Source organism: Oryx dammah, unplaced genomic scaffold (genome assembly GCF_014754425.2).
Source record: "Oryx dammah isolate SB20612 unplaced genomic scaffold, SCBI_Odam_1.1 HiC_scaffold_12, whole genome shotgun sequence".
NCBI lineage: Eukaryota > Metazoa > Chordata > Mammalia > Artiodactyla > Bovidae > Oryx > Oryx dammah.
The window spans coordinates 50,321,830-50,344,919 of NW_024070196.1; the positions used below are offsets into that span (position 1 = coordinate 50,321,830).

Below are 23,090 nucleotides of genomic sequence, written 5' to 3' on the forward strand. Positions count from 1 at the left end.
AGGAACTGGTTTCGTGGAAGACATTTTTTCCAGGGACCCAGGTGTAAGGGGGATGGTTTTGAGATGATTCGACGCATTACGTTTATTGTGCACTTTATTTCTGTTTTTCTTACATCAGCTCCACCTCAGATCATCTGGCATTAGATCTTGGAGGTTGGGGACCCCTGACTTAGAATAACAGCTTGGCAAGCGTCACCTGAGTTTTTTCTCTTGTCATCATATTAACCTTATACACACACCCATTGTAGGATTAGTTAGTTGGTCACTTTACCGAAATGGGACTGCACTATGCCCACTTTCCAACATCTTGCTTTTCTGACTCCATTTCTTCTCTGAATTTTCCCCAGGCACCTGGGTAGCTCTCAGTGGGTATCTAGATCACTGAACATCCCATGGCTGTACCAGCCATTCCCATGACCAGTAGTGTTCTTTTCCCACCCTGATGTTTCAGTTTGAAAAATTTTGTTTTGGGAAAGTTGCGAACACAGTGCAATGAATTTCTGTAAGCCTTCTCTCAAGCTCCACTGATGCTGCAATTTGTAGCATTTGTGTTCTCTGTCTCTCGTGGTCAAACCATCTGAGAGTTGCTTGCAAACGTGATGACATCTCACTCTGGAGCACTGCCGCGTGCGTGTCTTAAGGACAGGAATATTTTTTTCTGTAACCACCAGTCACTGTCACACGCAGGAAGGCTTGTGATGGCTTGCTTCTTTGATCTCATGCTCAGATGATATTCAGAGTCCCTTACTGTCCCATGAGCCCTATTACAACAATTTTTTGTCTTTATTGTTTGAATCATGTCCTATGTCTGGTTGCCTTGTTTCTTTCTCCTCCTTTAATCCAGACTATCCCTCCAGCCCTGTTCTTTTTACTGAACCCTTCACAACATTAGCGTTTATAAAGGGACAGGCCAGTGTTTTGGCAGGATGCCCTTCAGTTTGGATTTGCCTGTTTCCGCGTGAGCGCACATTTTCTTCTGACAGATTCCTACACAAAAGTCTCCTTGTTTGAATCAGATGGGAGTAGAGCCCTCCCGGCTGAGTCGGGATGGCTGTCGGGACTCCCCTCTCTCACCCCTAGCTTGGCAGCCAGACCCCTCCTGCAGCCGGCCTGGGCCCCCCCGGGTGAGTTTGAACCTCCCCTTGGACTGGAAGAAGCCCCTGATTCCATCTGGCCTCGGCTCTTTCAGCTGTTCCTCCATCTGCTTCCTAATTTTCTTAGCTCTGATTCCTTGCCCTCACGCCCAGGTGTGTGGATCCTTCCAGCCGCCCTCAGCCAGTCTGCCCGCTCCCCTCCAGCCCTCCTCATCTCCCAGGACCATGGAAGCGTGATGGCCTGGGGGCTGGGTTGCCGCCTCATCCTCTGGCCTGGGAAGGCTTTGCACCTCTGGGGTGCCAGAGGCTGTCTGGTGGAGATGGGATGCAGGTGAGGGCCTTCTTGTCTTCCCCGCCTGTCCCTCTGAGCCTTACAGAAGTTCTTGTGCCAGGTGCCCCAACCCCATCTGGCCTCTTGGCTGGCGGATGAAGGTCACTCGGGCTTTACTCGGCTGAGAGCCCGCCGCCGCCGGAATCCCTTGGCAGCTTTGAAAGACCAACTAGGCCTCGGGACTTCCTTCAACTGCCTGTTCCCAGGGTCCCCAGATTCCACCCGCTGCAGCCTCCTGCTTTGGATTTTCAACTTTGAATTTTGTTTTTGCTGCGTTTCTCTTGTTGCGGCGCACAGACTCTAGAGCGCAGGTTCAGTAGTTGCAGTGCATGGGCTTAGTTGCCCGAAAGCATGTGGGATCTTAGTTCCCGGACCTGGGATCGAACCTGAATCCCCTGCATTGGAAGGCGGATTCTTAACCACTGGACCACCAGGGAAGTCCCCTTTGATTTCTTTTTATTGTGAAACATTACATACTTGAAAGTAAGTGTCTAAGACACACATGTTAAATAAATATCTAAGATAAGCATCAGTATGATCATCTCCAGGTAAAAAAGCAGAACCTCAGCTGCCCTCCAGAAGCCCCTGCAGAAGAACCTGTGCTTGTTTCCAGCTTGCTTGGCTTTTTATCGTGTTACGATGTCTACATCCCTAAACACTGGGATTAGTTTTGTCTGATTGTGAACTTTACATGAGTGGGATCTTACTGCTATGATCTGACTTCCTGTATTCTCTCAAAATTCATACTTTGAAATCCTAATGTCCAAAGTGATGAAGTTAGGAGGTGAGGCCTTTGGGAGGTGATTAGCTTATGAGGGTGGAGCCCTCATGAATAGGATTAGTGCCCTTTAGAAAAAACACCGCCCCCCCCCACCACCTCACAGAGAGCTCCCTTGCCTCTTCCGTAATGTGAGGACGGCACAGTAAGAGTCTCTAGCCCAGAAGAGGGTCCTTACCCAACCAAGATCTCAGACTTCCAGCCTCCTGTTTTCGTAAACCATCTGGTCTATGGCATTTTGTGAGAACCACCCAAGTGGACTAAGACAGAAATTGGTTCCAGGAGGGGCTCTGCAGTAATATACTTAAAAATGCAGAAGTGCTCTGGAGGATCTGGGTGATGAATAGAGGCTGGAAGAGTCTTCGGGTGCTTACTGGAAAAGCCCTTACTGCCAGGAAGAGATCATTAAAAGCAATTCTAAGGACTTCCCTGGTGGTCCAGTGGTTATGACCTTATGCTTTCAATGCAGAGGGCCTTGGTTCCATCCCTGGTTGGGGAACTAAGCTCCCATATGTCACCCTCATGCTGTGTGGTATGGCCAATAAAATATATATATTTTTAAAAAGAATAAAGTGATTCTAGTGGGGGTTCAGATAGAGAGGAGCATTGTTGAGAAAGCCTCTGGTTTGTTAGAGAAACCTAAGAGGTTGTGAGCAGAATGTTGGTGAGGCCATTCTGATGATATCTCAGGTGAAAAAGAGGAACTTGCAAACTGGGGGAAAGGCAGTGTTTATTGTGAAATGGCAGAGAACCTGGCTGAGTTTTGATTGTGTTGCAACGTTCTTGGTAGAATTAGTGGGTGATGAAAGCGGCTACCTGGCCGCAGCTGGTTCTGAGCACGGTAGCTCTGGAAGGCTTATGATCAAATGCCAGCAGAGAGACAGGACTTAAAGAGAATTGATACTCAAAAGGGAATCTGATCTTTAAAAATTTGGAAAATTCTCAACCTATCTCTATTGGAAAACAAAAACAAAGAAACTGCCTGTTGGGAAGAGAAGACCAAGGGTGTGGCTAATGACAATTTGATAAGATTACTGTGTGTGTCAACAAGACAATCTCCCACCTGAGCAGGAAAATAGACAGACTGGACTGAAGTAGAAGATGGGAAGGCGTGAGGTAGGAGGTCAGGATTCTTAGATTTTCCAGGACAGGACTAGGGAGCTATTTGACTGGGAAAGTGCTGTTTAAAACGAGGGAGGAAGGACCAGAAGGCCATTCAGAGATCACCAGGGCTTCCTCCTCAAAAGTGAGGTCATTGCCCACGTTTCAGATGACCTCTGCTCAGTGGAGCCATGGGGCCCGGGCTGCCCCCGCCACAAACCCAGGTAGGTGGAGCCACCAGGGTGCAAGTATCGCCTGGAGAGCCTTAGGCCTGCAGCTACCCCCACAGAGCTGTGGGGGCCCAGCCACAGCCCCAGTGGGTCTGGAAGACAGGACATCAGCCCAAGGATGGGTTCTTCTTGAACCTTGGAGTATATGTTGATTGTCCCATTAGGTTTGGGGGTCACCTTGCACCTGTTCCTTTTTTTTTTTTTTTTCCTATTTCTCCCTTTGGAATGGGAGTTCCTGTCCTATACCTGTCTCACCACTGCATTTTGGAAGCACATAACATATTTGATTTCACAGGTTCACAGCTGGAGTCTCACCTGTTCTTTTTTTATTTTTTTAATTTATTTTAATTTTTTTATTGGAGTATAATTCCTTTACAATATGTGTTAGTTTCTGCTGTACAATAAAGTGAATCAGCTATACGTATACATATATCCCCTCCCTCTTAGACCTCCTTCCCACACCCCCCTCATTCATTTTTGACTTATATAGTTAGATGAGACTTTGGACTTAACTTGGATTGATGACTTGTGAGAGAGACATGGATATGGGGCAGCATTCATTATGGCCTGAATGTTTGCGTTTCCTGGCCACCCCACCCCCTGCCCCCCGCCAATGCCTATGTTGGAAACCTAATACCCTCGGTGATAGCGTTGGGAGGTCAGGCTTTTGGGAGGTGATTTGGTTATGAGAGTGGATGGAGCCTTCCTGAATAGGATTAGTGCCCTCATAAAAGAGACCTTAGAGAGCTCCCTCACCCCTTCCACCATGTGAGAACACAGCGAGAAGTCTGCACGCCAGAAGAGCACACTCACTGGACCACGCTAGCACCCTGACCCCAGACTTCCAGCCTGCCGCCTTATGAAATGAATGTCTGTTGTTTATAAGCCACCCACTTGGTGATGTTTTGTTACAGCAGCCCAGTCCTGATGGAATAAGACATATACTCTGTATTTGTGTGTGTGTGTGTGTTGTTCTTGCTTCCCATTATGTTTGTGAGACCCATCCATGTTGTTGCAATAAACTACACCCCATCTTTATATCTGTAAAATATTCCATGAGGCTGTCCTGGTTTCTCCATCCTGTGAGCATCTCCACCTCCAGGTTATGAACACCCTTGGCCCTTGCCCTCAGAGTGCACACGCCTGATTTCCTCTAGGGTCCACAAGAAGGGGCAACCCTGCTGGTTCCCGGAAGTGCCAGACTTCTGAAGTGATCCAATCAGTGTTCAGTTTCATCACAGGCTTTTTATTTAATAACTTAGAGAGGTGAAATTCACATAACAAAATTAATCATTTAAAGTGATCCATTCAGTGGCAGTTAGCACATTCACGGTGCTGTATAACCATCACCTCTGTCTGCTTCTAGAATGTTTCTATCACCATCCTTTCTTCCTTCCAATTCCCCTGTTCCCTGGCAGTCACTAGTCTGCTTTCTGGCTCTAAGGATGTATCCGTTCTGGACATTCCCTATAAATGAAGACCGACACTGTGTGGCCCTTTGTGCCAGGCTTCTTTCCCTCGGCATTATGTTTCCAAGGTTCTTCAGGTTGTAGCCTGTGTCAGTGCTTTACTCCTTTTTATGACTGGATCGTATTTCACTGTGTGTAGAGGAAACACGTTCTGTTTATCCATCGGTGAGGGACACTTTGGTTATTTCCACCTTTTGGTCACTGTGAATGGTGCTGCTGGGGATTTGTGTGTACACGTGCTTGTTTACTTTCCCTTTTAAAATACTGTCTCCTTTAAAAAAACGTCATTTTACTTTTGGCCGTGTTGGGTCTTCGTTGCTGCACGTGGGCTTTCTCTAGTGCTTGGCCTTCTCACTGTGGTGGCCTCTCTCGTTGTGAAGCACAGGCTCTAGGCTATCGGGCTTCAGTAGTTGCAGCTCCCGGGTTCTAGAGCTCGGGCTCAGAACTTGTGGTGCGTAGGCTTAGTTGCCCCAAGTCGTGTGGAATCTTCCCGGATCAGGGGTTGAACCCATGTGCCCTGCATTGCAGGGCAGATTCTTAAACCACTGGACTATCAGGGAAGTCCCTTTGTCTCCTTATATTTCTTCTTCTCCTCCTCTTTCTCATGTCTCACCCCTCCCTGCCCCTGCCCCCATCCCCTGGGGGGTTTGTCTTTAAATAGGACATGTGTGTCCTTGTGCCTCAGGCGGTGCCAGGGGTCTGCTCAGAACAGTGGTCCGGAGCTCAGTTTTGAGCCAGGTAGGTGTGGCAGCCCATCCTGGCTCTGCCTTTTGCCTGTGCGTGACCTGGGGCAGGTTTCCCAAGTCTCTGGGTTTGGTTAGACTCCCATAAAATGGTACAAACCACACTTTCCCAAAGGGTTGAAATGAAGATCGAATGGGCTAATAGGTGGCAAGTGCTTTGAGCTGGGCATGGCCAGGCAGGTCATGGGCTGCCAGAGCCTGGGAAGAGAGCAGACCTCTTTCTTGGTACCCGACTCCTGCTCTTAGCCCTACACTTGTCCCTTCATCATTTGGAAATCTATCCACGTATTCTTGTCTGGCCCATGGCTTCTTCTAATGCCTGGATTTCCGAGTTTATATTTCTCTCATTTTATTTATTCTTTTTATGACGGGTGTCTGGTTCCTTCCACTCCTACCTCCCCAAGCAGCAAACATCCTGGAACTTCCCATCATAAAGTTCTCACGTATTTCCTTGGGATGTGCAGGGCCTGGGGCAGCCAGGTCGTAGGGCACGCATGGGAAAGGGGAGGCGGGGGAGCCAGAGTCATCAGATGTGCCTTCCAGAAGGGTTCTTGCCATGCCCTCCCACATCTCCTCCAGCGCCTGATACCATCTGGCCTTCTAGAATGCCAGCGGTTGCCATGGGTGTTGTTTTGTTTTGCCTTTCTGAGTTGTGTTCGATCCTTCTTCCATTTGTAAGCCAATGGGAGGACAGGGTTGAGGCTCAGAGTTTGGGGGGCCCGTGGGGGGGCACACAGTAAACTGAGGATAGACCCCAGGATTTGGACTTGGTTTAATTAGAAATCTTTTGTCCCCAGTGACCGAGGTCAGCTGCAGGGAGAGGACAGAGGATGCAAAGGGCATCTGTTCAGCTGTAGAGGCTCAGCGGGAGAGTTCAGGCTCATTCAGGATGGGGAGGGATTGCGGCTGACCCCACGTGCCCTGGGCTGTTGCCTACGGTCAGCGTAGGGGTCCCCTCCTGCTAAGGGTGTGCCTGTGGTCACCTTGCTGTGTAATTGTCACCTGTGTCTTAATTTCCGAGGGCTTTGTCTTCACGTGGCCGTCCCCTCTGTAAGCCTCTGTGTCCTTGTCTCTTATTTGATTTAACTTTTGGCCACACTGTTTTCATTTGGCTACACTGCGCACAGGCAGGATCTTAGTTTCCTTACCAGGAGTGACAGCCACACCCCCTGCAGTAGAAGTCTTAACTGCTGGACTGCCAGGGAAGCCCCCTCCCTGCCTTTTCCTATCTGTCACTGAACTTAGGACCCACCCTCAGTCCAGGAGGACTTCATCTGGAGATCTGTAACTTGTTCGCATCTCCAGAGACAGTTTTCCAGTGTCGCCTTCTGAGGTTCCAGCTGGGCATGACTTCTTGAGGATACTGTTCGACCCAGAACCAAGTGTTTGTCCGATCTTCGGACTGGCAGAACTCCAGGTTCAAATCCAGGCCCTGGCTCTTGGGTTCTCTAGGAACTTGATTTTCTTCTGAAAGTCAGTGTCCTCTTCTGCAACTGGCAGCCCATTTTCTCAGCTCCCACAAACTAAAATACAGGTAGAGTGGCCTCTGATGTGGCATGACAGCTTAAGACATGTCACTTAAGACAGCTGGACGGGATGTGCTTGGTAGGACGGGCTCTTGCCGAGACAGCCCCCACTGGCACCAGAAATAAGGAAAATAAAATAGGGGCACAGTGAAAAAAATTGAAAGTGGGGACTTCCCTGGTGGCCCATTGGTTATGACCCTGAGCTCCCAGTTGCAGGGGTCACAGGTTCCATCCCTGATTGGGGAACTAGGATCCCACATGCCACCCATAGCCTAGCCTAAGACAGGATAAATGAAGATTAAAGTTTCTTTAAAAAAAAAATAAAATGAAAACATACAGAAAAAGAGTCACAACTGCAATTAAAAAAAAAGAAAGAAAGAAAAGGCAGTACATGAAAAGTCATAGCTCCCTTGCCCCACAGCGGGTCCTGGCTCCAAAGGCAACTTGTGTTAATAGTTCCTTCCTGACAAACAATGTTTGTGTTCTCGGGGAGCGGGATGTCTTCCCGTCTCAGGCCCACCCACCAGGACCCCGCATGCCTTTCTCCACCTTGGGTTTGGCACCAAGGGGTTATCTTGGAGACCTTTGTTCTAGCCCGGACACCCTCCTGTTCCTGGGCTGAGGGCCTGTCTCTGTGTGTACAAAGCTGTGGGCTTTGTATAGGGAGCGCTGCAAAGGGTGGGGCTGTTTCTCTATTTACTGCTGAAGCAGTGACCAGAGGCCTCGTTCCTTGGGACCTGACAAAGGAAGACACAGGTTGGGATCCATTCTGAAGAAACCTTCCTGCTGGTGACAGCCATGGTGTCTTCTGGAACTTTCTCAGGGCAAGTGTGTTTCCTGGGGCTTCTGTATCACATGATCACAGATGTCTTTTATTTTACTTTTTGACCACACCTCGAGGCATGTGGGGTCTTAGTTCCCTGACTAGGGATTGAATCCACACCCCCTGCATTGGAAGGTGGAGTCTTAACCGCTGGACCAATGGAGAAGACCCATACAGATGGGTGGTTTAGAATAAAGATGTCTTCTCTCTCAGTTTTGGAGACCAGAAGTCTGAAGTTGAAGTGTTGGCCATACTCTCACTAAGGAGCCTTGTGTCTTTTGGTGACTCCAGGCACTCCTTGGCTTGTGTCCTCATCCCCCTAGTCTCTGCTTTTATCTCCCATGGCGTCTGCCTCTGTGTCTTTGCTACTGTGGACACTTACCATTGGATTTAAGGTCCACCCATGTAATCCATAATGATCTCATTTTGAGATCCTTAATTACATCTGCAAAGATATCTTTTTCTGGGATTTCCCTAGTGGCCCAGTGGTTAAGACTGTGTATTCTCAATGTGAGGGCACAGGTTCTGTTCCAGGTTAGGGAACTAGATCCCACATACAGCATGGTGCATGCAGCCAAAAAAAAAACAAAGACCTTGTCTCCAAATAAAGTCATGTTCACAATTAAAGAAAAAATTAATTTGGCAGTGCCAGCTCTTTGTTGTGGAATGCAGAATCTCTTAGTTGCAGCATGCAGGATCTTTGGTTGTGGCATGTGGGTCTAGTTCACTAACCAGGGGTTGAACCTGGTCTCCCTGCATTGGGAGTTTGGAGTCTTAACCACTGGACCACCAGGGAAGTCTCCACATTCACAGGTTTGGGGGCAGAACTTCCTGTGTGCTAGGTACCAGGCTGCCTATGGTATAGGCTCATTGGATCCTCATAACCTCTTCTGAGTTGCGGGAATGTTTATTTTCCCGCTGGAGTCATGGAGGCTCAGAGAGGTTGAGGCACCTGCCGGAAGTTACACAGCTGGTGTAGACGGAACTTGGACCAGTGCTTGAGCTCCTCACTTTTGTGCCAAGGTTGCAGCCCAGCCTCTCCCAGAATTCAGACCATGTTGGAGAGATGTTTTGTGTGGTCCATGCTGCTATTAAAAAAATGAAACTGGTCACTAAAGTTTAACGATGGGCCGATGATAGATACAAATCTAGATTTCTAGGCAATGGTGACAGTTTGGAAATTCTACACGGCAGCCATTGGCCAGGGACGGTCCCTGTTGGATGAGGTCTGTTCCTCGGTAGACCTCATTCTTGCCGGGTTGATGTTTCCTACTTCCATGGCTGTGGGGAAGTGACTTGGCCCTTCCAGGCCTCAATTTCCTCCTCTGTAAAATGGGGATAATCATAGCCTTGGCCTCATGGGTTATAGCTGTGAGGGATAAGTGGGTTGATAAATGGGAAGTGAGTAAGTGCTGTTGGCTGCGGTTGTGAGCTGTGAGGTGGCTGCATCAGGCTGGCCTTGTAGCTGTTAATTATGTGTGCATGCGTGCGTGCTCAGTCGTGTCTGACTCTTTGTGACCCCTTGGACTGTAGCCCACCAGGCTCCTCTGTCCATGAGATTTTCCCAGGCAAGAAAACAGGAGCAGGTTGCCGTATACAGGGGATCTTCCCGACCCAGGGATCAAGCCCGTGTCTCCTGCACTGGCAGGTGAATTCTTTTACCACTGAGCCACCAGGGAAGCCCAGCTGTTAATCACCAGCCCTCTTTTGGAATAAATTCAGACTTAGTTCATGGAGGTCGTCCAGGGTCCTGGGTGATGGAAGCGTTGGCTGTAGCGGGAAGCTGGGCAGTCGAGAGCCTCTCAGGGTTCTGGTGCCTTAGGTGCATTGTAAATCTCGGTTTCCGTATCTCTGACAGCACTTGTGCTTTCTGCCTGAGGGAATAATGAAAATAATTTTAAAATATAATTTATGACTATAATTATCATTCTATTGATAGTATATGTGACAGTATATATAGAGAGAGGGTGAGAATTCAGAAAACTGGCCATACTTGGGCAGTGATCTCATCTTCCTGAGTCTCCGTTTCCTCAAATGTCAGATGAGATGATGTTAGTGTCCATGGCATGGAGCGCTCTGCGGGAGTCAGGGAGCAAAGTGCTTTCGAGTGTTCCCCTCCCTTACAGAGAGCCAAGGGGATGGTGGGGGTGGTAGAGGGGGTGGGGCTGATGAGAGTGGTGGGGATGGGGGTGATGATGGGGGTGGTGGTGCTAGGGATAGGAAAGAAGGGTGTATGTCAGGGCGCATGGAATAGCGTGGCCTGGGGAAGTGGGAGCCGAGGTGGCTGCGGCCACGGGCCTGGGCTGGGGCTGGAGCTGCAGCCTGTCCCTGGGGGCATCCTGGTCCTCCCTGTCTTGTCTTGCAAGAGGATGACATCACTGACCTCCATGTTCCCTTGGGCTCCGGCAGCTGTGATGTGTGGCCTGGGAGCCCAGATAAGTGGGGCAAAGCTGTCAGCAGTCCTGGCCACCTGTGTCCTTGGTGGGGGAGGGAGAAAGGCTGGGGGCGGGGGCAGAGTCCAGCTGAGGCTTTTGATGTCCTTTCAACCCGGAGGAAGGAGGGTGAGTGTGGGGAGGGTGTTTTTTGAATCCTCTTCATGGTTTTGGACTCGAGCAGGCTTCAGTGCATGTTTTCTGAGCAGGTACCGTGAACCGGGCATTGTTCGGGGCAGGGGCGATGCAGTTGTGGACACCCCAGGCCAGGTCCTTCTCCTTTGGGTGGGTGGTTGGGAGGCCCTCCCTGAGGAGGGGCTGGTGGAGGTGATGAGGAGTTGGGCGTAGGAACAGCAGGGTGGACTGAGGGCACAGCAAGCGCAAAGGGCTGGATGTGGGAGGTTGCTTACTGCACTGGAGGAAGAGGAAGCCGTGGGCTCGGGGAGCAGGGTCAGGGAGAGGGTGGTGAGAGTGAGAGGCGGGCTGAGGGCCTGTGGGACCTGGGGAGGAGTTTAGATATGGTTTTCAGTTCTTGAGATGCCGGTGTTCCTGAGCAGGGGAGCCCACGATCTGATGCGTGTAACAGAGCCCTCTGGTGCTGTGAATAGAAAGCGGGGGTGGGGTGGGGGGCGGGGCTGGGGGGCTCGGCGAGGAGACAGTGTAATTGGAAGGAGCGAACAGAGTCCAGATCCCTTTTGCAGGGAGAGTCAGCCACATGTGCTGACAGATGAGACTTGCGGTGAGGGGGCAGAAGAGAAGTCAAGCTCTTCAGTTTCTATCTGAAGGACCCCGTGGATGGTGGAGGTGTTTTCCCAGATGGAAATATCCAGGAGGGCGGTCAAAAGCAGGTGGAGGGACTTCCCTGGTGGTCCAGCGGCTCAGATTCCATGCCCCCCATGCAGTGGGCCTGGGGTTTGATCCCTGGTTAGGGAACTAGATCCCACGTACTGCAACTAAGAGCCTTGGTGTGTGCAGTCGCTCAGCCATGTCCGACTCTGCCACCCCATTGACTGTAGCCCGCCAGGCTCCTCTGTCCATAGGATTTTCCAGGCAGGATACTGGAGTGGGTTGCCATTCCCTGCTGCAGTTTATCTTCCTGTCCCAGGGATCGAACCACATCTCCTGCGTCTCTTGCATTGGCAGGCGGATTCTTTACCACTGAGCCAGTTGGGAAGCCCCACCTAACAGTCTGCTTGCCACAACTAAAAAAAAAATCCTGTGTGCCGCAGCTAAGAGCTGGTATAGCCAAATAAATAAGTAAGTATATATATAAAAGGAGATGGAAAGTATGGGGCATAAATCTGGTCTTAAAGTCTTGGTAGGACAACTCAATCACACCAAAAAACAATCCAATTAGAAAATAGGCCAAGGACTTAGAGATTTCTCCAAGGAAGATATACAGATATCCAACAGGCACAGGAGGAAGCGCCCTGCGTCACTCATCACTGGGGAAATACAAATCCTAACCACAGTGAGTGATCACCTCATGCCTGATGGAAGGGCTGCTATTAAAAAAAAAAATGACGGTGATTGGCCAGGGCGTGGAGAGGTTGGAACCCTTCTGCTGTGTTGGAGGGATTGTAAAATGGTGAAGCTGCTGTGGGGTAAGTCTGGCAGTCAGTGCCTCACTCAGAAAATGAAAACATAGAATTGCCATCAGATGCAGCAATTTTACCTCTGGGATACATATTCAAAATAATTGAAAGCAGAGACTTGAAGAGATAGGTGCACACTCTTCTTCATTGCAGCCTTATTCACGATTGCCAAAATGTGAAAACAACCCACGAGTCCCTCCATAGATGGATGAATAAACAGAATGGTTCATCCATATTTTGGAATGGGATTCAGCCTCAGAAAGGAAGGAAATTCTGACACAGGCTACAATATGGATGAACTTTGAGGATATTGTGCTAAGTGAAATAAGCTAGTCATGAAAAGAGACATATTGTATGATTGATTCTACTTATGGGAGGTCCCCATGGGAGGCAAACTCACAGAGACAAAGGATAGAAGGGTGGGTACCAGGGGCTGATGGGAGTACAGTTTCCGTTGGGGATGAGAAGTTTTGGAGATGGCTGATGGTGATGGTTACACAGTAATGTGAATATACTTCACGCTGCTGAGGTGTAGACTTAAAAATGGTGAAGAGGGTACATTCGATGTTAATGTGTATCGGAGCACAATTTTAAAGTCATGATAGAGTTTAACCTGAGGGAAGGTCGGCACCTGTCCCCTTCTTGCCCCCCAACCTCATCCCAGTGGCATGGATCGGGTTCAGTAGGTGGTAGCCCGGGTTGCCTGGCCCCCGGGTGATTACAGCATGCCCAGCTACTTGCAAAAGAAGAAGCCTTTGAAGGACGCAGCCCTGAGCCTCTGATTCTTCCAGGCTTACAGCACCATTGCGCCATCTTACGAGACCTTGGCAAGTTTCCCCATGTGTTCTTGAACCCGGGCCAAGGTGAGTGGAGGAAGCCTCATTTAGCAACCATCGTTGTGTGGCCTGTCTAAACCCGGGTGCCTTCTTCAGAGCAGTTCATGTCCTTGGCCACTTGGCGCTGCCACCAAGGAGGAAGGGGAGGTACTCGAGTCTCCATGGGGACTGAGGGGGAGGGGACAGGGGTTGCCACATTAGTGGTAGAGGACAAATAGTAAATAGTTTTCAGCTTTAGAGGCCAAACAGGTTCTGTCTCAGCCTCTCACCTCCACATGGTCCTCTATGTGGACATCCTTGAGACATCCTGAGCGGGGGCTGTCTAAGTGTCACAACAGCTTTGCTTGAGGACACCAACTTGTGAATTTCATGTAAATTTCATGTGTTGCCAATAAGTATTCTTGTTTTTTTTTTCTTCAAACATTTAAGAATGTATGGACAGGAAGAGAGTTTGGGGGAGAATGGATACATGTATGACTGAGTCCTTTGGCTGTCCACCTGAAATTATCACAGCATTGTTAATCGGCTCTACTCCAATATAAAATAGAAAGTTAAAAAATAAAATAAAAATGTAAAACCATTGTTAGCTCCCAGGATGCCCAGAAACAGGCACCAGGCCAGATGTGGCCCACGGGCTGTAGTTTGCTGAGCTGTTTCATGCTTGAGAAATAGCCCACTTTCTTATTGGGGTGAAATTAGGGTGTTTGAAGGCTTCCCTGGTGGCTCAGAGGTTAAAGTATCTGCCTGCAATGCGGGAGACCCGGGTTTGATCCCTGGGTCGAGAAGATCCTCTGGAGAAGGAAATGGCAGCCTACTCCAGTATTCTTGCCTGGAGAATCCCAGGGATGGAGGAGCCTGGTAGGCTACAGTCCACAGGGTCTCGAAGAGTCGGATACGACTGAGCGACTTCACTTTTACTTTCTAGGGTGTTTGAAGGAAGGGCTACCCTCTGCCTGATTTATATTATACCAGCCACTTGGAAGCAGGTTTTCTGTTGCTTGCAGCCCAGAGGATTCCATCTAAAGCAATGCTTTCATGTAAATCTGACAGTCCATGAGGTAGGCTGAAGTCAGTCCTGGGGGAGATTGTGCTTGTCTTAAAGAGCAGGGTCAATTGCACTGCCTGGAGTTCTCATCATGGTGGTGTAGTTGGTGGAGGATGAGATTGTGCCCGATTCGCCTGGGGTCCTAGAATCGGAACAGTGTGTGTTTCAGCAGTTTTCTCCCTTCCCTGTGATCCTTTCCCATCCACACCTATGATGAGCCTTTACCAAGGCAGTAGAATGTTAGGGCCCAGGCTCTGGGTGCAGACTCGAGTTGAGGACCCTCTGTCACTACTGGGTTTGTGCCCTTGGGCAAGTAAGTGGTTTAATCTCTGGGTGCCTCAGTTTTCTCATCAACAAAACAGAGCAGATAATGGTACCTACCTCATGGACTGTCAGATTTACATGAAAGCATTGCTTTAGATGGAATCCTCTGGGCTGCAAGCAACAGAAAACCTGCTTTCAAGTGGCTGGTATAATAGAGAGCTTTATTATTGTGCTTTGGGAGGTGGTGGATGCTTCCAGATTTATTTAGCAGTTCATTTATTTCAGGGCACTGGTTCAGTGTCTATGTGACTTTCTGAGCCTTGCCCTCATAATCTCATGATGGCTGCCACAGTGCCAGACATCACACTGTCACACACATCATTCAAACCCAGAAGGAGGGATGGTACAACGGGAGAGCTCTGTTCAGTTCTTCCTCTTATCGCAGAGGATTTTTTTTTTTTCCTCAGAAGCTACCAGAAGCTAGACAGGCTCATGGGCCTGGACTACAGTCGGGGCCCATCTTCTCTGAGATTTAAGGCTTTGTGCCCAATACTGGAAGCAAGTCAGGGATTGTTTTGTGGGAGAAGGGGATAAAGGTGACCTTTGAGCCTGGTATCCAGTAAATGCTGGCATCATCATATCAGACAGGCAGAACTTTCACAACTGAACATCCTCAAGTAACCAGCAGCTCTTAGAATCCCCTGGTGCTCCTCACTCCCTTTCCACCCAGCCCCAAGGATGACTGCTACCCTGACTTCTTCCAGCATAGCTTAGTTTTACCTGGTTTTGTACTTTATCAAAATGGAATCACATACTGGGTACTGATATGGTTTGGCTTCTTTGCTCAACGTTAGGCTTATGAGATAGACCCACATTGCATGTGGCTGTTGTTCCTCAGTTCAGTTCAGTTCAGTTCAGTTGCTCAGTCGTGTCCGACTCTTTGCGACCCCATGAATCGCAGCACACCAGGCCTCCCTGTCCATCACCATCTCCCGGAGTTCACTCAGACTCATGTCCATCGAGTCGGTGATGCCATCCAGCCATCTCATCCTCTGTCATCCCCTTTTCCTCCTGCCCCCAATCCCTCCCAGCATCAGAGTCTTTTCCAATGAGTCAACTCTTGGCATGAGGTGGCCAAAGTACTGGAGTTTCAGCTTTAGCATCATTCCTTCCAAAGAACACCCAGGGCTGATCTCCTTTAGCATGGACTGATTGGATCTCCTTGCAGTCCAAGGGACCCTCAAGAGTCTTCTCCAACACCACAGTTCAAAAGCGTCAATTCTTCGGCTCTCAGCTTTCTTCACAGTCCAACTCTCACATCCATACATGACTGCTGGAAAAACCATAGCCTTGACTAGATAGACCTTTGTTGGAAAAGTAATGTCTCTGCTTTTGAATATGCTATCTAGGTTGGTCATAACTTTTCTTCCAAGGAGTAAATGTCTTTTAATTTCATGGCTGCAGTCACCATCTGCAGTGATTTTGGAGCCCTCAGAAATGCTGTGTAAATATACCATTGTGTGAATATACAGTGAAGTCCTGGTTAATAGCTGGGTTGTTTCTAGTTTGGGGCTACCAGGAGTAAAGCTGCTGGGAGCATTTGTGTGGACGTGGATTTCTTTTCTCCTAGCGAATACCCAGGAATGGGATTACTGCGGTATTGGGCTTGGACTTTTGCTTTAGTAGCTAATTCCCCAATAGTATCCCAGAGAGTATACCAGAATGTATCATCACTCACACCAGAGTTTGCTTTAGTAGCTAATGCCCCAGCAGTATCCCAGCCTATTGACAGTCCTGCCAATAATGTTTTGTTTCTTCGGCCACATCATGTGGCATCCAGGTTCTTAGTTCCCCAACCAGTGATCGAACCCGTACTCCCTGCAGTGGAAATGTGGAGTCCTAACCGCTGGGCCGCCAGGGAAGTCCCAGTCCTGCTAGTGTTAAATGATGTCCCACTGCTAGTAAATAGGCTTAATGAGCTGAGCTCTTCCTATTGTGTGTCTGAGTCATTTGTGAATAACCTGTCATTTTCCTAATCCCTACTCAGCTCTGTCTGATGAACTTTGCTTCCCCATGGCACTTGAGGACCAGTTGTGAGCATATTAGATGCTTAGGCAGGGTTGGAATGAATGAATGAGTACCATATTCTCATCCTGTGTTATTGTAGGTCAGGGCTTACAAACTCAGATCCCTGGAAGGGCAATGCCAGTGAATAAAGCAGCCTGGTGTGAGGTGTTAGGGAGCCATGGAGCCTCTGGTGACCTGGATTGCAAGTCCTGTGCCAGGAGCAGCTGCTGCTTAGTTCAGCATGCTAGGCTACGTGGGGATGCAGACCCAGAGCCAGCACACCTTCATGTTTTTTGGAAGAAGCTGGAAATCCGGAACGTACCTGCCATTTTTAAGATGTTGTCAACAAGTTCAAGTATTTTGAAATACAACACGATCCCAAACTCATCCAGTGGCCAAAGCTGACAGTTTGTGGAGTTGGCTTCAGGAAGACAGAAGATCTGTTTCTCTGAGGGTACGGTAGGGGTTGCAAATTATAACTAGTTTAAAAGAACATGTTATGAAAATTTCAAATGTGCATTTAAAAAAAGAGCACAGCAAGGTTGCCACGTGCCCTTCTCCTGCTTTAATAGACATCGAGTCCCTGCCTTCCGGTTTCATCTGTACCGCCACCCACATCCATTTCCCCTTTCCTGAGTTATTCTGAAGCAAGTATCTGACATCAGTTCATCTTAGTCTCTGACACTGTGGTTCTCTAACCGTCTCATGTGGCAGGAGCCCCAGGAGCGCTTGTTAAAACACAGATGTCCGAGTCCCTCCCCGAGAGGCTGAGTCCGCAGGTCTGAGAAGGACCTGAGAACCAGCATTTCTATCAGGTGATGCTGCTGGTCCAGGGACCACGCTTTGAGAACCACTGCTCAAACAGGCCCGAGGTAAACAACAATGATGTCAAGCAAAGGACCCCCGCCTCTGAAGCTGCCACGGGGCTGTTATCCATCAAAAAGAATGCCGAGGTATAGTGGGGAGTTTTCGGAATGGTGAACTTGCTCAGTTGTTCAGAAATGCCCTGGGCCCCCGCCTTTGGGTCCCTTTTGTGGGGCTGAGGGAGTGTGCCTCAGTGGTCACTTGGTCCCTGCCCAGCCAGGAAGCTTCCTGAGACCCTTAGAACCCTGAGTCTGTCTCTCCTCTGACCATTGCTCCCCCGTCTGCCCTGTGGGAGCCTGTTGGCTTTTGGAGGGTTGCTTTGGGAGACACCCCCCCACCCCCGCGTTTCTGATGCTGCCCTGGGGGGGGCCTGGCCTTTTAGACTCTCCGCTTTCCGGCTGACGGTGCAGCTGGCGGAGCTCCCTGGGGCGCATCGCAGTCCCTGTTCCGATGGACACCCTGTGTCCTTGTCAGGCCAGGCTGTGTTTTGGTCTTAGAATTTGGGAGGAGGAAGGGGCCTGTCTGAGGCCCCAAAGGGGCTTCTCGCAGACCTGAGTTTTGAGGACAAAGGCGCCCAGACCCACCCAGACTGTGTTCTCCCCCATGTTTCTTTTTTTACAAAAATAATTTTATTTATCTATTTTTGGCTATGCCGAGTCTTCGTTGCCACAGGGCGTCTCTCCGCTTGTGGGGACCGGGGACCACGCTCTCCCTGGGTGACTTATCTTGTTGTGGAGTACAGGTTCTAGGGCACTTGAGGTTCAGTAGTTGCAGCACGTGGGTTCAGGAGTTTCAGCTTTCGGGCTCTGGAGCGTAGGCTCAGTAGTTGTAGTGCACGGACTTAGATGCCCTGCAGCACGTGGGAATCTCCCAGATCAGGGATTGAATCTGTGTCTCCTGCATTGGCAGGCGGATTCTTTACCACTGAGCCACCAGGGAACCCTCCCCTGCTCTGTTTCTTTTAAGGAAGTTCAGATTGCAGATAAAGGGTGGAAGTTCACACAAGGAGGGGTGGACTGAGCACCCTGGGTGTGGGGCTGCACTTTAGGAGGACAGTGGGCCTCCCGCAGTGGGAGCTGGTCCACCTTGTTCTGGCGGGGTCCCTGCTTGGTGGCTGCAGACAAGGATGCCTTGGAAAGGAAAGGGCACATGGGGAACAAACGTCACCCTGCCCTGGCAGTGGGGCGCTCCTGGGTGTGGATGGGGCTGTGTGGGAGGAAGCCTCGCATCTCTGAATGGGTGTGGGAAGCAGGATGATGGCCCCTCAAAGAAGTTCTAATCCCGGGACCTGTGGATGTGTTACCGCTATGTGACAAAAGGGGCTTTGTAGATGTGATTACATTAAGGAGTTCAGGATGGGAAGATTGTCCGGAATGATCTGGATGGGACTAACGTCATCATAAGGGTCCTTGTAAGAGGGAGGCAGGGGAGTCAGAAAGGATGCAATGATGAAAGCTGAGGTTGGAGTGATAAGGGGGCCAAGGAGTGCAGGCGGATTCTAGGAACTGGAAAAGCTAGGCGACTGGATTCTCCCAGAAAGCCTCCAGGAGGAACCAGCCCTGCAGACACCTTGATTTTAGCTCTGGTATGGTGTGTGCGTGTTAAGTCACTTCAGTTATGTTCGACTCTGTGGGACCCCATAGACTATAGCCCTCCAGGCTCCTCTGTCCATGGGAATTCTCCAGGCAAGAATACTGAAGTGGGTTGCCATTCCCTTCTCCAGGGGATCTTCCCAACCCAGGGATCGAACCCAGGTCTCTTAGGTCTCCCACACTGGCAGGTGAGTTTTTACCACTAGTGCCACCTGGGACCCATTTTGGATTTCTGACCTCCAAAGCTGTCAGATAGTAAATGTGTGACATTTTAAGCCAGTACATGTTTGATAATTTGTTACATGGCAATAGAAATCGAATGCAATGAATTTGTTTCCATTTAAGCTAGGGAAGTAAAAAAAAAAAAAGAAAAGCCAGGAGTAAATTTATAATAAATTCTGGTTTGGGTTTAAATAAAATATTTAAACTTAATGTTAAATAAGTTGTGGCAGAAAGTGAAGAGGAACTAAAAAGCCTCTTGATGAAAGTGAAAGAGGAGAGTGAAAAAGTTGGCTTAAAGCTCAACATTCAGAAAACGAAGATCATGGCATCTGGTCCCATCACTTCATGGGAAATAGATGGGGAAACAGTGGAAACAGTGTCAGACTTTATTTTTTTGGGCTCCAGAATCTCTGCAGATGGTGACTGCAGCCATGAAATTAAAAGACGCTTACTCCTTGGAAGGAAAGTTATGACCAACCTAGATAGCATATTGAAAAGCAGAGACATTACTTTGCCAACAAAGGTCTGTCTAGTCAAGGCTATGGTTTTTCGAGTGGTCATGTATGGATGTGAGAGTTGGACTGTGAAGAAAGCTGAGCACCGAAGAATTGATGCTTTTGAACTGTGGTGTTGGAGAAGACTCTTGAGAGTCCCTTGGACTGCAAGGAGATCCAACCAGTCCATTCTGAAGGAGATCAGCCCTGGGATTTCTTTGGAAGGAATGATGCTAAAGCTGAAACTCCAGTACTTTGGCCACCTCATGCCAAGAGTTGACTCATTGGAAAAGACTCTGATGTTGGGAGGGATTTGGGGCAGGAGGATAAGGGGACGACAGAGGATGAGATGGCTGGATGGTATCACTGACTCAATGGACATGAGTCTGAGTGAACTCCGGGAGTTGGTGATGGACAGGGAGGCCTGGGGTGCTGCAATTCATGGGGTCACAGAGTCGGACACGACTGAGCAACTGAACTGAACTGAACTGACTGAATGTTATTTTATTTTTTATTAATTTTTTTTTATGCTGGGTCTTCGCTGTGGTGTGTGGGCTTTCTCTAGTTGCAGTGCACACAGGCTTAGTCTCCCCATGGCATGCAAGATCTTCGTTCCCTGATCAGGGCTCCCATGCATTGGAAGGTGGTTTCTTAACTGGTGGACCACCAGGGAAGTCCCAGTATTGTTTTGGTATATCTACTTTTAAACATTTCAATATTTTCTCAACAAATTTAATGTTCTGGAGCATTACTGGGGCTCTCATTTTTCCTTTGCTTCTCAGCTCTGATATAACTCAGCCAGGCACTGATGTGACCCTCATGGAGCCCTGTGTTTCTCGATAGCTTCCTATTTTTAAAACAAGTTTAGATTTACAGAAAAATGGAGAAGACAGTACGGAGGGTGCCCTCGTTTCCCACACTTGGCTTCCCCTATTGTTAACGTCTTTAATTAGTGTGGTCCATTAGTGGTAATCCATTAGTATTAACTGATGACAGCGCTTTGTTGGGGTTTCCTTAGTTCCTGTCACATTTCCTTTATCTTTTCCCTTTAAAACAATTGTTTTCGGCTGCACCTCGAGGCATGCGGATCTTAGTTTCCTGGCCAAGGATTGAACCTGCGCCCCATACAGTGGAAGTGTAGGGTCTTCAGCCACTGGACCTCCAGAGAAGTCCTTCATCTCCTTTTTTCTCTCCTAGGATCCCGTCCAGACACCACGTCACACTTAGTCTTTGTGTTTCCTTAGGCTCCTCTTGGCTGTGCCTGTTTCTCAGGCCGTTGTTGGCTTTGGTGACCTGGATGATTTTGAAGAGCACTAGTTAGGAGTGTGGTCGGATGCCTTTCCATGGGGATTTGTCTGATGTTTCTCTTGTGATGAGACTGTGGTTCTGGGTTTGGGCAGGAAGGGCACAGAGGCTCAGTGCTGTGCTCATCTCATTATGTCAATGTGACTCCCCAGTTGAGGTTGGTCCTCCCTGTTTCCAAACCCTATTTACAGATGAGGAAACCAGGGCACAGAAAGTTCTGGTAGATGGAGAAGGGCAGGAAGTTAGGAGATGGGGAGTGGCTGGCTGCAGACATAGAGCTGGGTCCCCTTGCTTATAGGAAGGGCCTCCAGACCCCACCCCCACCCCCCGCCCTTCCTCCTGGGTCCCCAGAGGTCTCCTTGCTGGTCTCCCAGAGGCAGGCTGAGAGCTTCAGAGGTCAGATTTGACGGGATACAGTCTCCCTGTTAAGCCTTTGTGGGCTGGGTGCCTCTTGAGGGAGTGCTAAACAGCTCAAAAGCCCTCACCCTTTATATTAAAAAATTTTTTGCTTTAATTTTTTTCATTAAAAATAAAATCTAAATTGCCTGGCAGTCCAGTGGGTAGGGCTCTGGCACTTCCACTGCAGGGTACATGGGTTTGATCCCTGGTCCTGAAACTAAGATCCTGCAAGCTGAGTGGCGAGGCTGGGGAAAAAAAAAAATTCTAAATTTAGCATCAGTGCAGGAAAGTGTACAACCTTAGGTGTAGGGGTCGATGAATTATATGGATGTATGTTTGGCATGCTCACCTGTGGAAGGCTCTCCTGAATCCCTCCATGTCAGCTCTCATCCCAAGGTGCTACAACCCCCGCCTCTAGCACCAGAGATTAGCTTTGCCCATTCCCTGGAATACCACATCAATGGGCGTTGAGTTTCTGTTGGTCATCACTGTGCTCGTTTAGGTCATCTGTGTCCATTCCTTTTCTTTGCTTGGGTGATGTCCCATTGTATGAACATGCCATTTGTCATTCATTTGTGGACATTTGTGTTATTTAGCTTTAGGAGACACTGCCACATCATTTTCTGTACTGACTGCACTTTCACCAGTGTGCATTCTGGTGGCTCCACATTCTTGCTGACATTTGTCAGTCTTTTTCTTGTTAGCCCTTTTGGTATATGGTATAGGATCTCTTTGTGAGTCTAATGGACCTTTCTCTGAGGACTTACTGAACAGGGCTGATGGGGTGACTCCATGAAGTCACGGGGATTGCGTTTCCTATCTTTCTTCTCTACCTTCCTTTGTGTGTGGCTTCCATTCTCAAGGCTGCCTCATGACCCAAGGTGACTGCTGTGGCTCAATCTATTGTGACTGCATTCCAGGCAGTAGGAAGGGGGACTTATCAACAAATACATAGGAATTGCTGATGTTGATAATGCTGGGCAGACAAAACAGGTGATGGATGGAATGTGATGGGGGAAGGACTGCTTTAGAAAGGATAGACTCTTTGTCCATTTTGTTCACTGCTATAGTCCCCAGGACCTAGAAAAGAGACTGACATGCAGTGCTGCTGCTGCTGCTGCTGCTAAGTCGCTTCAGTCGTGTCCAACTCTGTGTGACCCCATAGACGGCAGCCCACCGGGCTCCCTCATCCCTGGGATTCTCCAGGCAAGAACACTGGAGTGGGTTGCCATTTCCTTCTCCGATGCATGAAAGTGAAAAGTGAAAGTGAAGTCGCTCAGTCGTGTCCGACTCTTAGCGACCCCATGGACTGCAGCCCACCAGGCTCCTCTGTCCATTGGATTTTCCAGGCAAGAGTACTGGGGTGGGATGCCATTACATTCCCCGGACATGCAGTGAGAAACCAGCAAATATTGTTGATGGAAGGCCTCATTGAGAAGGTGACTTTAGACTTGAGAAATGAAGGGATCACCTATGTGGACCTTGGTGGGAAGATTGCCCTTGGAGGAGCAAACGGTCAATGCAAAGGCCCTATGGCAGAATCTTGCCTGGTGGGCTCAGGAACAGTGAGGCCAATGTGGCTGGATCAGAGTGAGCGAGATGGACTGTAAAGGGAGCTACGATTAGCGTAGCTGCAGGGAGCTAGAGGGTGCGAGACTTTGTAGGTCACTGTTAGAGATTGGGATTTAATCCCTAGATAAGTAGGGAGCTGTGGGAGGTGTTTGACCAGGAAGATGCCATGATCAGATGTACCTTTTAAACCAGTAGCTCTGATCTGGGTGGGGAACAGCCTAGGGACAAAGGCAAACGTGAGAAAACCAGTGAAGAGATGACTGCATTGGTCCAAGCAAATGATGCTGGCAGCCAGGGTGGTGTTGGAA

At 49.1% G+C, this 23,090-nt stretch overlaps 1 protein-coding gene across 5 annotated transcripts in view; it reads left to right on the forward strand.

The window, feature by feature from the left end:
• The window catches only part of SCARB1 (scavenger receptor class B member 1), a 93,818-nt gene that overhangs the window by 14,764 nt on the left and 55,964 nt on the right, over positions 1-23,090 (forward strand). Inside the window, exon 1 of one of the 5 annotated variants that reach the window (XM_040250595.1) lies at positions 10,264-10,736. The exons of the other annotated variants lie outside the window; for them this stretch is intronic. Within the exon in view, the coding sequence (XP_040106529.1) occupies positions 10,692-10,736 (45 nt within the window). The 5' untranslated portion in view covers positions 10,264-10,691. Of the gene's footprint in view, positions 1-10,263; positions 10,737-23,090 lie in introns of those variants that run through there. 5 annotated transcript variants of the gene reach the window in all.